At 32.2% G+C, this 18,161-nt stretch overlaps 1 protein-coding gene across 5 annotated transcripts in view; it reads right to left on the reverse strand.

Moving 5' to 3' along the window:
• Positions 1 to 1,767: 1,767 nt before the first annotated feature.
• CD47 (CD47 molecule) overlaps positions 1,768 to 18,161 on the reverse strand; it is an 85,688-nt gene continuing 69,294 nt past the window's right edge. Inside the window, exons 7-12 of one of the 5 annotated variants that reach the window (XR_004232976.1) lie at positions 17,386 to 17,478; positions 14,836 to 14,882; positions 12,697 to 12,728; positions 10,120 to 10,144; positions 9,526 to 9,558; positions 1,768 to 7,040 (exon numbers count right to left, since the gene is read on the reverse strand). Coding sequence is in view for 3 of the 5 variants with exons in the window: in XM_023498976.2 (XP_023354744.1) it covers positions 7,036 to 7,040; positions 9,526 to 9,558; positions 10,120 to 10,144; positions 12,697 to 12,728; positions 17,386 to 17,478 (188 nt within the window). In the remaining 2 variants the exon portion in view is untranslated. The remainder of the gene's footprint in view (positions 7,041 to 9,525; positions 9,559 to 10,119; positions 10,145 to 12,696; positions 12,729 to 14,835; positions 14,883 to 17,385; positions 17,479 to 18,161) is intronic. The other 4 variants (XM_023498976.2, XR_004232977.1, XM_031959634.1 and 1 more) reach the window with 4 other exon arrangements.

Genomic DNA, 18,161 nt, shown 5'->3' on the forward strand with positions numbered 1-18,161 from the left:
GTCCTAGTTATTTTTATATTGTGTATCCCATTTGAATGTAAACTTTGTGAGAGTAAAGACCTTGATTTTTTTTTTTTTTTTGGGCTTTCTTTGAATTTTCTTTGCTTAAATAATTGTCTGGCAGAGTAAGTACTAGCAACAAAAAATGAGATGCAAGAACCTATGGCTTTTAATGGCAAGTAAGCCTTTTGAATATTTGAATATTTTGAACTTTCAACAGAAGATCCAGGGAAGTTTTAATTTCCTCCTACAAGGTCTGAACAGAAAGTCTAACTCTATTACAGTGAAATTATAAGCTTTTTTCTTTTTAAAAAGGCTATAACAAAAGAGCGAATTTGCAGGGCTTAGGATAAAAGTGTCATAAGACTATTATTTGGGCTACCAATTATTTCTAGACAAATGCTGAAGCCAAAAAAGTTGCTTCTTTTTTAACCTAACAAGTCTAGGTAATTCCTGAAGTAAGACTAACTAAACTGAGTTAAGTTGAATCATTTTCAATGAGGCAATTGTTGCTTGCCTTTTGATTTTGGAGTAACAGTGAGCATTCAAAAGCTTCTGCCTTTAAGTCAAATTGCAGTAAAATAAGTTTCAATTATTAAGTGACATGTTTGAATCATTTAGATTCTGTTTATTAGATATAGTTTGGAATTAGTCTTGGAAAGTAATCCAAAAAGATGTAGCCTGATATAGACAGTAGCCTGATAGTGAAAGAAAGTTAGTCTTAGATTCAGCAGTACTTGGGTCAACATACAACGTTTTGCAAAGTTCCTTACTCTTTCAGTAATGTCCCTCCTTATCCTCCCCACCCAAACAACAGTTAGCAGAAATTGTTAATTTACATGAATAGAGGGAGTTGGCTCACCTGGGAGGCAGCAGGAGCAATGAAACCACAGGCCTGCCTTATTCCCCTCCTCCCAAAAATAATCAAAAGAAACTTTTAGGTTGGAAATCATGTTTATTTTTTTCTGGCAATTAAAATGACAGGCTCTAAATGTTTTGCTGAGCAATGGGCTGATTATCATGAGCCTTACTTAAAACAAAAACTAGAAACCAAAGTCCTAAACCTCCTTCTTCTGACACTCAATCCACTTCTAATTTTGCTTAAATTTGTGTTTGAGTAATTGGTGAAATCATGTCTTATGTGATCAGTCTTATCACAATCTATTATTTTCTGAAGCTGTAATACTTGATACCTTGAGTTTGAAAGGTGCTGCCCAAAAATCCAATTCAGCTTCATTCAAAGAGACCTATGTCTCAGTGGGTGTTCTAATCATATTGAGTACAGTTCTGTGCTACACATGGCAACTTTCAGGGCAGGAGGCAAGCTATTAAATGCTTTCTGAGCTCCATTAGAGCCACCCTGCTGACAGTGAAAAAGTCCTCAGACACATAAAAATTAAATTTCCTACTAGGTAAGGAATAAGATAGTTTCTCTCCAAATATTTTTCTATTGAAATTATCTAAAAATGCACATACAGGACCAGGAATAAAGGAAGCCCGTGACTTAAAGGACTGGAATCCACATCTCCCAGTATAAGGTGTTCTAAAAGTTTAAAAAGCTACTTTAGCTTTAACAGCTTAAAAATTGCACTAAGACTTTAGGGATATCTTGTAGAGTATCCCTTCCAATATGCCACAGAAACACAGAATAAGTAATAAAAATGAGTCTCAAGAATGAATACTTTTTTTTCCCCTCTTAGTAATTTGTTACTCCATTCCCATCTTTTTCCAGATTATTTATGAGGGTGAGTCAGTAACTAGGATGAATTTGATCTTCAAAATACTTTATTTTAGGAACATGATCAAAAACATTGCCATTTTTATAATGCAGCAAATATAAGCATCACACATTCAACTATAATGAGGTAATGTAGTAAATACATACATTATGTTTATGAGAACGGAGATTCACCTTGGTTATTAACTCTCCCTCATACATTTTGAAATGATATCTATAAATCAATAATCATTACTCTCCCCCTCCAATCACTGTCTCGTTCTCAACATTTAAATCTTTGAAAATTCACATCCCTTCAAATTACACATGATTGTATTTTTGTAGTCCACTACAGCGGTAATATAGGCAGCTCACCAAAACAGCTTAAAATGTTTTATTAAGTATATATAATATTACAGGGTAATATTTACAAAGTTATTTTTTAAATAAAAAAAATACCTTGGCAAAGATTGCAGATTTTCAAAGCTTCAAACAGCGACAAATTGATTTAATACATATTAAAAACAAAAAACAAAAAAAAAAGAGAAAGAAAAAGGAAAAAAAAACTGACAGTAACAACATAGCTGTAAAACAACTTTGGTTTTTAAATCACTGTAAGAATGGCTACTGACAAATAGCACACCTTTAATTGCTATACAGAAAAGCCCCCAAAAGGGCCTTTGTACATAGCAAAACTGAAGTTTTCTTCATTTAGAATGGTTAATGGATATTTACAACACGTGGGATCCAATTTTTGACAATGGCTTTTTGTAAATGATGCTTCATTTAATTAAAAATAAAAATCTGCTTCTCGTCCTCACCAACCCCTATCACAAGACTTTAAGGTTCCACTGCTGTTGCCTTACAAGGAAGTCCATTAAAGGTGATTTTCTTTTGAAAAGTCTGAATTTGTGAGAAACATTTTAAATAAAGCCAGAGTATATAGCTATTATGATCAAGAGCCTCAGGCACATGCTCCCCCATATAAGGCAGGTACTAACATTTTAGCATCAGAAAAACTTCCTGTTTATTGCTGTCTCCTTCCATGGATTAATTGGATTATATTCACTGACATATGAGAACAGCCAAACTCAGGATCTAAATGGGCTTGGGAGGAATAGTAGATGATTGCTATTTGCTATCTTTCCCTATAATATGCACATAAACACAGCAGACATTGCAAAAACAACAACAAAAAAAACACTGAACAAAACACAAATAAAAATCATATAGAGCTGCCCTACACATATTTTTTTCCTGGTTTTCACAAACAGATGAATGAATGGTGGATATATGTAGCATTTTTTTCACAGAGACCAACAGTAAGTACCACTAATTCTTTTTTGTTGTTGTTATTGTTAGAAAAGTGAAGAGAATTTGGAAAGAATGAGATGGGACTCTACCACCACTCTCTCAGACCTCAAGGGGATTATTTAAGTGCTTTGAAATTGGCCTCTTACTAAAAGGAGTTGTTCATTTCCTTCACAATGACAGGAAAGCTCCCTTGTTTTTAAAAAGTTGTAACATTCTAATGATTTTTTTCTTTTTTTGGATTTGACCTAAACGTTCATGTTAAAAAAAAAAAAAATCACCTTTTAAGATTTCCATAACACAAAACTTGTCAATAGAAAAAAAACTCTTATAATAAGTCTGAGGGGGGAAAAATTTCAATTATAGCCAACTCTTGATTACCAACCCAAATTACTATCTACTATGTGCAAAGCATTGAACTAGGCACTATGGGGAGAAAGAAAGAAAGAAAATGATTGTTTATTCTCCTGAAATATCTACTGGGAGATATAGGAAAAATATTCTTAACATGTATGTGCATGTATGGGTGTGTATAATTTAAAATGCTGCAGCTCTGTCTGCACCTTAAAGATATGTCCACTAAATTATTTTGAATTCACCAAAAGGGAACTTCTTTAGAGAGGAATAATTTCCATATTTACTTTCTGAAGTTCTATATATTGGATTTACTTAAAACAAGGTACATCCATAAATAGTTGTATAGACATAAATACATAAGTACTAAGTAAATAGGGATTTTGTTAGTAAGATAAAGAAAAGGGATGATGAATTTATGAATCTGAAGAAGAAAGATGGTATATAGGCAGGTGAGGAAGACTGGTAAAGGGGGAAGGTATTTCATAAGTAAGGGCTTAAATGCTAGAGGTTAGAAAAGGGAGTGAAAGAACTGTACCCAAGAATATAGTAAATCAGTACATGAGGATAGGTTGGACAAAGAATTAAAAAAAAAAATAACTAATAGGTGAAGAGAGTTGGAGAAACTATTAGATCTTTTGAAGCATTAAAATAACTGATGTTTAAGAACAATTTGATCAAAATAATGAGCAAGAAATATGATTCCTGTTGAGGTATATAGACCAAATAAATGGAAATAGCTAAAGATAGCCAAGAAAACTGCTGGGAAACTGAGTAAAACTATATTAGAGGTGATTTAAAAAACTCAGAAATCATTTCAAATATTTTTATGTACCCCACCCACCCATTTTACAAATAAGCAAAAAATCTGAAGCTCAAGGAAATCACTTTCCTATAGTCACACAGTGGCAGACTAAAACTGAGATCTCATGATTTCAGTTCAGTGCTCATTCCACTACATGATTCCTCCAAGGGGTAACGTGCTTAATAAAAATAATAGAAACATGGTAAATGCTAATAAGAATAACAAATACAAGGTAGGTGTTTAGTATATTTTAGTAGTTCAAATGTCATATGGTTAAGACCACATAGGAATGAAGAGAGGAAAGGAAATCTAGACAATGTTATGGAGGCAGGAATAAAAAAGACTTAAGTGATAAATGCAATATGGAAACCTAAGGAAGACAGAATTTTTTGTAAAAAAATTAATACATGGGTATTAAAAAAAAACACAAAACTTCTCTGGCTGGTGGTTTCAATGTCCTCCCCCTGGTCAAACTTCTTCCAGAGCTGCTCGAGAATCAGTAAGCAAGCATTTATTAAGCACCGATGTGCTAACCATTATATTACATGCCTTAGAGAAACATGACTAATTCAATTAATTTCCTCTTCACAATCTTCTGGCTGCCACTTTCTGATGGAGTTGCTTTGGTGGCAGTGAAAAGCCCCAAAGGCAGATAGAAATAGGGAGAATACAAAAATAAGGATACTTCCTGCATAACTGTCCCTGAAATATTGAGAGTTCACTATATTTAAAAAAAAAAGAAAAAAAAGAGGACAATGGCAGTTTAGTGAGGAATTCATTGGAAAAATCCTCATACCTGGCTATTCTTTTAAAAAATAGAGATTTGAACTTTTGCAATTTCATCTGCTTTAGCTATTTTTCAGTTTTATCAACATGAATTCCCCCTTTATACTCCCAAAGTAGAAATAATTCAGGGGAAAGAAGAGCGGCAGGAATTGATGGACTTCCTGTAACCTAGCTCCTCTATTTAAGCCAATATTTTGAATAACACCACAAAGAGTGGGAAGGAAAAATGACAAAAGTATAAAAGAAAAATAGAGCTGGCTTTGTAAAAAGTATCTTGATTTTTTTGAGGCATCAAAAGGTCATTAAATTTTGGTTTGTCAAAGACAAACCACTTGGTCCCAACATGAAATATGAAAATTAAGTTGAGTAGTATTGAACTAGCATACAAAAGAGGCACATGGGAACATTCGGTGGACTAAGAAATAACTATCATCAATGCAACCACATATATGACTGCTGTATTATACAAATGGGGAAAATGGCTGGTACTCAAGGGTACTGATGAGCACAAAGCTGGACAACTGACTTTTTTTTTTTAATAACCAAATTATTTTAATGATCAGTTCTACCTAATTAAATACCTTTGTTTTAAATTATTACTGAAAGTAGAAAATCAATTATTTGCTCTGTGTTCACCCCAATTGTCCACATGAAACAAGCATGTGCCTATCACACAAACACACAGACACACAGACACACATACCCTCACAGACACACACCCTCAACTCACAGACACATGAACAAGGTAAAAACGAGTGCTAATAATCTAAAAGTACAGGCAATCACAGCTGCCATAATGGTAAACTTCAAACCAGGGCAGGAAAGGATTTTGTGTGTGTTTTTTTAAGGTTTTAGTCTTAGAGAAGGGAGAGGTTGAGGAGGGAATACAAGAGGATGGTGTTGATGAGTTGTTTTTCCATGCAACATAGATACAACAATAGTTTTAAAAAAGGCCCTCTGGAGAAGCTGGCCTGATGGTGATGCACTAGACTGTACTGCCATGCAGGAGATCAAAGCTCAAGTCTCAATCTTGGTTTTTCATGCCCCAGACCAAAAACTAAGTGAAATAACACTGGATGATACCCTTGGGATGCTGATTTTATTTTTGCCAAAAAATTAAGACTGGAAAGCAGTGCTCTGGGAACAAGATCCATTCCTTTCAGCAACTAGATTGGAGTATGTCACAGAACCTGGTTCAAGGAAGAGGAAAGACTCAACATCTTGTAAGACAGAAGCAATTAACAGGAGGACAAGACAGGATTTCAAAGGTTGTGGGGACAAAGAAAAACAAAAACCAAACATCAAGAGAAAATCACAAGGTTAAGCTGCAGGGCCTTAGTTAACACCCCAAATCTAGAGAAGGTTCTGACTACTGCATTTCCCATTTAGTGAAGATGCAAGAGCGGTAATCCCTCCAGAATGAAGGCCTCTATCCACACAGATAAACATATGACAGATGCTAGGTGGCAATGCAAGACGTAACATACTTTGACTTGACTTTAAAAGATCTATTTCTCTTGACCCAGAAGTAGCAGAAATATTCTGTGACCCAATAAACACTGCCTGTGAAATATGCTCCTGGGAATTCTATTCTTCAAAGTTAGAAGGAAACCATTGGTTTTTATGTTTCACAGATGTCTTGGAGCAGCCACCAACTGGTACAGGGTAAATTTCACCTTTGACCAATATTTTAAAAATTCAGCAAATTACAGGAAGTAAAGACATGGAGTTTGATAAAGGTAACATTCTGGAAAGGTACAACTTCTACCTTAATCCCTACTGAACAATATGATTCCCCCAAAACTAGTTTCAATTGGGCAATACAATATACATCTCCATAAATTTTTTAATTAATTAAATTATAGCTGTTTTGAATATAAACTTAACCATAGCGACTGTTTAAGGGTGGTGGTGGTGGGTCCCCCCCCCCCCCAGATGCAAACCAGTGAATTTCCTTCTTTTCTTCTCTTCAGATAATGAATCCAGGCCATGGTGTCTGAGCACAAGTATATTCCATTCACATCTACTATCCTCCAAATTAGAGTTCATCATTCCTTTTCAATTACTCTGCAGAATTAAAGAGCAAACATGCAGTCAGTATTCAAGTACACTTTCATTCAGCAAGTGGATGCATCTAAATAGCAACTCAAGAGTCTTTACAATCAAGTATTATATGGTACATGAGTTCAAGCACACTGATCACTCAGCAGCAACCTGAAGCCTCATTAGTTTCAAAAGAAGAACAATTAATAATATATACAATTTAAGAACCAATGAGTCATCAATCAAGATTTATGGAAAGTTGTTGCTGAAATTTTCTAAAGTATCAAATTCAAATCAGATTTTAACTTAAGAATTATGTCCAGAAGAAATATGTGATTGCCATTGATCCCATTCATCAAACTTTCCCAAAAATATTGGCTAAAAGGATAGTAAATCATTAAACAAAAGATGAGATGTCGTACTGAGGACTCAAAGTTCTCATACTTGTCTTCCAAAGTCTTAGTGTCTTTCTGAAATTGCAAGAAATTAACATTTAACAAGAAAAAGAAGCACGAAGAAAAAAAAAGCTACAGATCACCAGAATGTAGGTTCAGGTAATCAAGGGACTCCACACTACCATATTCCACAGAAACCAGTTCACTTTTAAATGGCTTTTTATTTATTCCTAAATTACAACTAAGTAAAAATAAACAGAACCTTCAACATTCTTCTCCAAATAAATTAACAAGTGAAGCCTGTTTGTTAAAAAAAAACAAACAAAATAACCCCAATATAAATAATGAAATTTTTGTGATCCCTACTGTACAGAAATGAATCGCTATTTTCAAAAGGCTTCCCCAACATATGATAGACTTTAGAAATTAGCTAAATATTGACAAATTAAATGAACAAGGAACCAAGCTCTCTTAATTCATTGTTGCCCTTTGTTTCTGGGATGATAAAAAGGAAAAAAAGTGATATTTATATAACATTTCAAAATGTGCAAAGCACTTGGCATGCATGACCTATTTGAGCCTCTGAACCATGTGAGAAAAGTCCAAGACTTATGATGTTCATTTTATATATGAGGAAACTGAGGCAAAAAGAGGTAGTAAATATCAAAACAGGATTTCAAAAACCAGATCACCCTTAATCCAAGCTCACTATTCCTTTTTTTTTTTGGGGGGGGGGGCACAGCCTTCAAAGCAACATATAAAAGACTAATGATCTATGACACTGACAGAAGCTATACATTCCATAATCTCATACTCTTTCATGCAGAACCAAGTTAATATTGTAAATATTTACCATGTAAATCTGTTAAAAATATGGAAAGATCATAAACATATATAGGAAAAAATGAATCCATAAGACATTAATATTTCAGAAAGAAAAAGCCAATAATAAGCTTATGAAAATTTAAATAATAAAAAGATATACTTGGTAAAGGGTCAATCAAAAAGTGTTAAGAGCTTATTTTCTGCTAAGCACTGTTAATTGTTAGAAATACAAAGAAATCTAAAAATAGTTATGTTCTAACAGAAGAGACAGCATGTAAATAACTATATGTATACAAGGTATGTATAGAGTGAATGGGTGATAATCATGGAAGAGAAAGCAACTAGGAAGAACTTGGAAAAGTCTCCTGTAGAAAGAACATTTGAAGTCAGATCTGAAGGAAACCCAAAAAGCTAAGAGATGGAGATTAGAACAGAAACTATTTAATGTAGGGACAACCAGTCCCTGTGAACCAAAAAAAGGGAATTTGGGGGAAGGCAGGGAAGATCATAAAGATAAGAAGGAGCAAAATTCAGAAGGGCTTTACTTGCCAAAGAGAGGACTTTACAATTGAACCTGGAAATAATAAGAAGCCACTAGAGTTTGAGTAAGGAAGTGACATAGGCAGGCTTATGCTTTACAAAAAGATGGGGGAGGGAACTAAGTATCATTATACTTGAGATTTTTTTTTTTAATTCTTCAAAAAAATTTGAACAAAGTTTCTGCATGAAAGCATAGAGATATGTCCTCAAAGATTATACAAGGATAAAAGAGATTCTGTCAAGATAAAGACACACCTTAGATCAGAGATATCAAATACCCAGACTGCATACTTTGGAGTACACCCTGAATCATATTAAAATGTAATTGGAAGATATTTAACATTCTAAATACAATAAAATATGGATAATGTTAGTAATGTGGTTTATAAAGTCAACATGGGCTATAAGAATACTTTTGAATGGTTTAGTGTCCCATTTCACTGTGAGTCTAACACCAGTTGTCCAGATCATCACTCTGTCTCATAAGACAAACAATATTTTTGACAATTTAGATTAAAGTTTTGTTGTTGCTGGTTATTTGTTTGTTTTGCAAGGGGTAGGGAATGATCTGCAACCATGACACCACAGAAATGAAGGTTCATATCTTAAAAATTTTAGCATCTTTATGACATGACAGCATCCCTTTTTATCATAGCAGTGTTACGAACATCAATGCAAAAATATTGATTTTTAAAAAAAATTCCTTGATCAAAACGAGTCTATAGTTGCAAACGAATTTTAATACTCACCATCATTCATCATTCCTTTTGACTCTTTAAACGCTAAGAATTAGTAACAAGCCAAGCAAGCAGTTAGAAATTTGACACAAGTAAGGCAAAATAAAATATATATATAAACATATATCATGCCAACTATTTAATTTGTATAAAACCTATTTAATTTTGAAGGCTACTTAAACAAAACTGAAAACCTATAACCAGATATGGTTGATTTCTTTGGATTCTACACTTACTCCCTCCTCTTCCTCCTCCCTCTCCATCCCCCTTCCCAGTAGGTTTATTCTAAAGAAAGCTCAGTTAGGAACATAAGCCCAAGGCCTAGGTTTAAAAAACTAAGTCTGGTAATACCCCATGATGGAATCTAAAGTTTTGCCACTAAATTCCAGAACTTGGAAAGTTCACTCTGAACCATTGTGGCAACAAATAAGTGGAAAAGTTTTCTTAAGAAAAGAAAGGTCAAGAAGAATCTCAGTTCTCCACAAAGTATGATGGAAGCACTCTATCTCTATATTACTAAGCCAGTCCAAGTTAGGAACTGGCTTTTTTTTTGGGGGGGGAAAAAAAAAAACAACCCAGTATAAACAAACTGATATAAACACCTACCATTAAGGGGTTCCTCTACAGCTTTCTGGAAAATATTTAAAATAAATTATATGAAAATTGTATTTGTTTTATGTTCTTTAATATTTAGGCTACTTTAAAGCTAATATTTTGTAACACTATGGAGTCTAACATCTAAATATCCAAGAAAATAAAGGTTATACCTAATAATGTTAACTCAGATCATTAACATATAATAATTGAACTCTTCTTATTTATTTACTAGTGATTCTTTCTGGGAAAGAAGTGATTTTTTTATTAAAAAAATTTAAATCACAAAAAACAGTAATCAATAGAACAAACATTATTTCTGCAAGAAATGGGAATGAATAGAATTCACCTTAAAAATCACACAAAATAAACTATGAAATGTAGAAGGAAAAATTGTTAAGTTTTATGAGCCAATGGTAGGATCATCACTAAATTATACATGTTAAAAAGTTGACTGTTATAGATCATAGAATTAGAGCTGGAAAGTATTGTTGAAGTCATCTGGTCCAACCACTCATTTTACAAAAGAACAAACAGAGGCCCCAAAAGGCTGAGTCACATTGATTGCCGATTACAACATCTTTTGGGGATAAGGAGATGCATAAAAATGGATTTTGATAGCTTTTCAGACATATACATTTTAAACAGTTTGTCAGATTAACAATGCGTGTTTAATTTATAAGTAGTTCTTAACTTGGATAATTTCTGGTGACATGAATATGGCCAAGTTCTGATGAAGCTTTATGATGAGCTCAATGAAATAGTTGATTTCCATATAATGTCTGGGGCTCAGCACTACTTGTGGAGGACTTAAATCAGTTTTCCTTTTAATTTTCTCTGCCTAGATCAACTCTGTTCTCTTGAGAGTGTTCTGAGAATATATGTGATAAAATTCGATGACGGAAGGTCAGGAAGAAAAAGTTTATGAAATGAAAAAGAAGCTAAATAATTCATATTAAAAATTAGTCTTACAACTATATCTTTTTATTTTTAAACACATTAAAACTAATTGTTTTTTGAATAGCAGACCATCTGTCCTCAGTTGTATTTTTTAAAATAAATTCCTTTGTGAGTTTATTTATGGCTTGATTAAAGTTACTTATGTTCTTTTGTTGTTATTCTGATAATTTAGATTATTTTATATTATGTCAATATTTGGATGTATGGATAACCATTTATGTTGTCAGTTTTTTTTGGCACATAATTAGGCAAAATATTTTCTAAGAATTTCCTTTGTTTCTTCTTTATTTACTATGAATTATTTTTTGATTTTTGACATCAATGATTTGATTTTTTTAAACTAAGTAAGCTAGGTTATTTTATTTTTTGGGGAAAAAACCCTCATTTTATTTATCAATTCAATTGAGGTATTTTTGGTTTCCATTTCTTTGATGTTTGGAATTTCTATTTTGGTGGTTAGTAGGACTTTTTTGATTTGTTACTTTTTAATTTTTTTTATCCCCATTGCAGATTAATCATTTGTCTTTTGTTTCTCAATTATGTACAGAAAGTGTTCAGAGGTATGAATTTTCCCCTAAGGATTGTTCTGATCACCACCTTGCCCCCATTTTTTTCATAGTCACATTTTCTTTAGTGAAATTAACTACTGTTTCTACAAGTTGATATGTGACCCATCAATTCTTGGGGAATAAGTTAATCTTTAATTAATTTTTTATCTTTTCTTTGCAGTCTCTTTATTGAATATCATTATTAATGCACTTTATCGTCAGTAAAGGATATATTTAATATATCTGCTTTTCCATATTTGTTTATGAAGTTTTTAATACCAAAAAAACTTTTATAAAATTGCTATAAGACAGTTGAAAGATATTTCTATCCTCATTATGTCATGCCTTAAGATCTATGATATATAACTTTTCCAATATTCTATTCAGTTCCTTGACTTCTTATTTATCTTTTTATTGGGTTTGTCTTAAGGAAGTACAGAATTCTAACTGTCCTTAAGGTTTTGAGTTTTGCAGGCTTCCAGTATTTTTTGCCTCACTCCTTAGCTAATCTTCCAAGTTTCTATCCGAAGGCCAACAGATGAAGACTATTGGTGTTCCTGACTTGTTCTTGCCTTTGTTCATAGAAGAAGGCTTCAACTTTTCCCAGAACATCCCTGTCCTGGGACTTATTATAGCCATAAGCTCACAATGTTCCTAACTAACCTCTGTTTTGCACTCTTTTTTACCTGCATAATGTTTTGAGAAAAAAACTGAAATTATCTTGGCCATGATGGGTATTATAAATTGATCTTAGCTACTGTCATGAGTTTAGAGTTAACAGGCAATATTTTTAAAATAATTTCCTGGTTTGGGTAAGAGATATATCATTATGATTTTTAAAGGCTCATTCAATCCATTTCTTTGCTACTAAAATGACTAATACTAAGTTCAAGCATAGAATTATGGCTACTCATTATAAAATACAAAAACAGAAAACTGGGTAACATCAACTTCAATGGAATGATATCAGCTTTCTACCAACTTGGTAAAATTCTATGTAGAGAATAAAAGGCTTAATATAGACCATTAGTGATTCCTGCATTCATCAGATTTGCAACTCATTATGTTAATAGAAACTTACCCTAGACGGTGGTATAGTCTTCTGATTGGAAGCTGAAATCATTAAAACATCAAAAAAAAAAAAAAATGATCAGAATTTCACAAAGAAGCTTAAGATAAATGATACTTAATTTTATTAAGTTCAAACTTGAGAACAACTTGACAGCAAGTGTCAGGTCAATATAACACAATTTATATTATTTATTATTATTCTTACATCCAGGTAGTTCATAGTCAATAAGAATAGTTAATTGAGAATAAATTATTGTAATTTTTGTATTGCAGCTGTTTCATTTGCATAGAAATGTTGCTGCCAAGTATATCTTAAGAAAAAAAAAATTTTTTATTTGTTTTCCTTACAGTCAGTAATCTTTTATCCTCCTACTATACTTTGTACAACTCGCTTTTGTGTAAAAGCTACAACAGCTCAGGAATAGAATGAACAGATATAGTTTTGTCTCTGGGGGGAGTTATCATTTGCAGGATCCTTTCTTGAAGGCAACACAGTCAAGACTATCTCAAGGGCATAGAATCAGGCAAAGAGTCACTCATGTTGGGGAAATCTATTGACTTACCTGGAAAGTAAGAACTCTGTATAAAAGGAGAAGTAATCTAAAGTACTATTTTTTTCTTCTTCTTGACAAATAAAAATTACAGATATTTATGAGACATTTACAATTCCATAAAACTTTATGCTGACAGACAGCATGCACTTCAGTCAACTCCTATTCTTGCAGGGTCCCTTCTCAATATGCACATAATGCAATTTACACAAGAAATAAAGATTCTATCTGAAATTTTTGCTGGGGGTACAAATTTTAATCTTAAGCCACTGAGCTGTATTTCTTAGCAGGATTATGTTTTAGTTTAAGCACAAGACCTACTTTTCCCTTCAAAATAACACTTAAAGATAGTGTTTTGGTTTGTGCTCTCATCTCCTAGGTATCTGATTCCTAATTATTTTTAAGGAGTTGTGTGAAAAGCAATCTTGCATGTATACATTGATGAAACACATTTATAAACAATGGTAAACATAGGAAAATGAAATTTATGTGATGCAACCATATCTGTTGATCTGATCAGATCTTTGACCCAACAAATCTAAGTACATAAAAGCCGGATGTTACCAGATGTTTTATTTCTACCTTAATCCCATTTAATAGGGTTGTTATACAAAAAAAGTACTTTGTAAATCTCAGGGCTCTATATAAATGAACATAATTATTACTCTTTCTTAACAGACTGTTACTCCTCATATAGGGGCTTATGACAGATAAAAAATGCAGTGTCAAGGTTTTTTGAACGATAAGTTAAACCCTTACCCATATGAATAGTCTTATTTCCAATGCATCTCTGTACAGTGACCTTAGAATATCTCTTTCTGACTTTTAACATACATAACAATTTACTTCCTAGTTTCAAATATTCATGAAAAATTTTGCTTGGCTCAATGTCCTCTCTTTCCTTCACAGTCCAGAAGCAAATCTGATTATAATGTGGCTTGTATCACTCTAGATTTGCTTATATAAGAATGCAATTGAACATTAATGTATTAAACAGTAAAAATAGCTTTTTTTTTTTAAAGTGGGGAGACTTTCCAAGTGATATATGGAAACCCTTTAAAAAGAAGCAAGCTTTATTTCAATGATTCTAGTTTAGCTCCTTGAATCTTCTTTCTTATTCTATCCTATTAAGTTTTTATTCTTATCTCCTTGACTCCTTTTGTCAATATCAAAATACCTCCCATTTAAAAAAAAATCCACATTCAGTTAGAAAAACCAAACCAAACCAATAACAACAAAAAGCCCTCCAGAAAATGAATCCTAAAATTCTAAAATAATGTTACAATTAAGGCTACAAATGTAAATACTCAATAAAGAAAAATGCACAATTTAAAATTCTTATAACAACTTGCCATATAGGAGACAGTTCAGAGTTTGAGAATGAAGTGGTTTAAATGCTTAGTAAGTAATATTGAACAAAGCCATTCTAAAGTAAAACATGGGTAAATGGGGAGAACTGATGGGAAACATTTAATTTTTACTTCCAGATCAGTATATTCAAATCTGCAACCTTAATGTTACATTACATATGTGAAAAATGAAGATACAGAAGTTTTGAGTATATTAGCACCACCACCTAAATAGAAACTCCCCTGTACCTTTTTTCTTCTTGCACATCAATTGACCGAAGGAGTGCCTCTCAACTCTGGCATCAAATAAGTTTGTTTGAAAAGTTAATTTAAGATATTCTCAATAAGATGTAAGACTACATTCTTAACATATACTATAAGAAGTCGAAAATTGTGTGAAGTTAAAAATAATAATAATTCTAAGTACCTGTCAGAAATTTGTTATCAGGAGAACATAAACTCCTTGCGGGCAAGAACCATTTTGCTACAGTGTTTTCTTGCCTTTGTGATAACAGTGCCTAGTACATGGTAATATATTAAAAACAACAACAACAACAAAAAAAACACCTATGGCTTATTTCCAAAGTTGAAAGTTTGTAATTGCCCAGATGCCACATTCTAGATTACAGTATTCCCAGTATGGGCAAAGAAAAAAGAAGAAGAAAAAAACCACAGGGAGAAAGTTACTAAGTTAACAATTACTGAAAAATGTCAGGTTAGAACTATAGAACACAAAATTAAAGTACTAAGCCCAAAAAAAAAAAAAAAAATGTTCTCCTCACTAATGGAAGCATTTCTAAGCTCAGGGGCAATTGTCCTATAAACTAGATATCAAATTCAGTAGCAGTCTGCAAAACTATCCAGAACAAGAATAAAATATGATTGAGAAGTTTAACCCAACATAGATAATGTTAATCTGTAGTTTTCTATAGTCTATATGTCAATATGTTCAATATGTCACTATATGTTCAACATATGTCAAAATGTTGCTATAGGACTTTGTTTATTTTAGGTTATGAAACTGTTCAAGTACATCTGATAAACCAGCATTGTCACTTTGAAGTTTCAAGAACTATATACATGATAATTACTCTCCATTCAGATAAAATAGATTCATAAAAACAGAGTAAGCATCAACCCTTTGCATATGTCTAAAACAACCAAAGAAGCCGAGATTGCCTTGGGATTATCAGCCATAAATTTTCAGATATGAGAAAGGTAAGTTTAAAAAAAAAACTTGATTGTAAAAATGCTCAATGAAATTACAAATCAGATGAATTAGAGTAAGATTAATTATATGAGAGTTTCTTTTAAATAGTGAGGTATATGTATGTGTGTGTGTGTGTATGTATTTGCAAATCATACAGGTGAAAACCCAGAATGGATAACATAACTTAATAAGACTTCATTTGGAGCTGCAAATTCAGACAGGAAAGTAACATTCTGAAATGATAAGGCATCACTTAAAAACTGATCTGGTTTACAAAAAATTCATTTATACAACTTAAAAGAATTCCATCTACTGAAGTAAATCCTAATATAGTAAGAACTCATCAATTTTAACTCCACTAATGAAATTTAAATTAACTTAGACAATTGGGTTTGGGTTGTTGTTACTAGTTTTTGTTTTTGTTTTTTAAAGCTGTTTTCACCTAAGGAAAATATGTTGTTTAAGCAAATAACTAGTGTGAACCAGATTTTTTTGGAGGGAAAGGGAGGAGGAGCAGGCAGAGAGGAAGGTATATTAAATTCATTTAAAAGAATAAATTCTTTCCAAACTCTTTTGAAAAGTTGTTCCATAGGGAGTAAATTTTTCTCCTTAGTTTGTTAAGGGTATAACAAGGGAAATGAAAAAAGTAAAAGGCAGTTTTGTAGTTTAATATAAGGAAAACCCTCTTAACAACTAGAACCATGAAAAAATAAAATCAGATTCTGATGCCAGGCATCTTCAAAGCAGAGACTACATGGTCAATTGTTGAGGATCTTATAAAGGAAAGCTTATTTTGGGTGAAGTTTGGTATGCCTGGCACATAGCAGGTACTTAGTAAATGCTATCTCTGAGGTGCTGTTCTATCCATTTTATCACTTGGAAGTGTCCATTTATAAGTTAAAAATCATTTGCAGAAATTAGGTTTTCTACAAATTGATAAATAGGATTAAGCTTAAGTACCAACTTTAAAAGCAGTAATTTAAATTTAAAAATTTTTAAACCCTATACACTTTGAATTCTAAAACATTAAGGTGAAAGAACAATAAAAAATACTTTAGAGCAAAATCTTATTTCACTAAAATTAATTTTAACTAAATTAATTTTAAAACATGCTTTGAAATTCATTGCTTTTTAATGTGAATGGTAATAATTTTGTTGTTGGTATTTTTAAAGGGTTTTTAAAGTTATCTATTATTCTCTGCCCATAAGAAACCTACACATATATTAGACTGTAGGCAGACTGATCTGCAAATGGTTAGGATTCTGCAAGTATATTTTAACATACACACATTAATACTCTGATTCAAAATTATTCATTAAAACATTTATTGACCCAAGGAGACTATGATATAAGCTTCCTATTAATTCCAATTGTCTCCTCTTTCCAAATGGTTTGAAATGACTGAAATTAGTTGCTGTAAAAAGAACTTCTCCCTCCCCCCAATTATTATTCTCTACAAATCCTTATTTTTAAACTCAAAGCTTTTCATAATCCTTTCTGTACCTAAAAGGAATAAATCAGGCAAAAATTTTAAATTCCATAATCCAAGTTTTCAGAATAAAGTGACAGAAAATAAAGTGGAACTTACCCACAAATTTCATGTAAACTAGACCGAGCAATTCTGCAAGGGCAATGATACCCAAGCCTGAAATCATGAGAGGGCCCTGCATAGGAGAACATTCTGCCAAAAATAAATATTACTTTATGTTAAAAGTTTACATGAAACAATTTTATTTTAAAATTTATTTCATATAGAAATATAACAACAGTAGCTAAGTAGTGCAGTGAATAGAGTGCTGAACTTGAGGCCAAGAGACTTGAATTTGTGCATGTGAATAAGTCATTTACCCTCTCTTGGCCTCAGTTTCCCTAAATATAAAAATGGAGAATATCAGGACATACTTTAAAGAATTGTGGTGAGGATCAAATGAAATGATATAGGTAAAATATTTTGCAAGCCATAGAATAATATATAAATGTTTGCTGTATTTGTTACTATGATTGTTATTATTATTATTAGCAGAATTAACAACAGTTCCTTCTATGACTATTTCTGTTATCAAGAAAAAAGAATGACTTAATTGATCTCATTTAAAGGGCAAATGCTTTTTTAAAATGTCATGAAAGCTTTGATAAAATGACAATTTTATCTTTATTTTTACAACTTTAAGAAAGTTATACACACTGAATGTCATGCTACATAAGCCCCTAGATTTATGTAGTCAGTTGTTTCACAAAATCAGTTACAATGATTAAAACTGGTCTTTTAAGGCAAGAATTGTTTGAAGTTTATTGTAAGTACTTTTGACTTGTGAAGAAATTTCCAGAAAAAGATCTATTCTCCATATACATGGTATGTCCATC

This window comes from Sarcophilus harrisii, chromosome 3 (genome assembly GCF_902635505.1).
Source record: "Sarcophilus harrisii chromosome 3, mSarHar1.11, whole genome shotgun sequence".
NCBI classification, from domain to species: domain Eukaryota; kingdom Metazoa; phylum Chordata; class Mammalia; order Dasyuromorphia; family Dasyuridae; genus Sarcophilus; species Sarcophilus harrisii.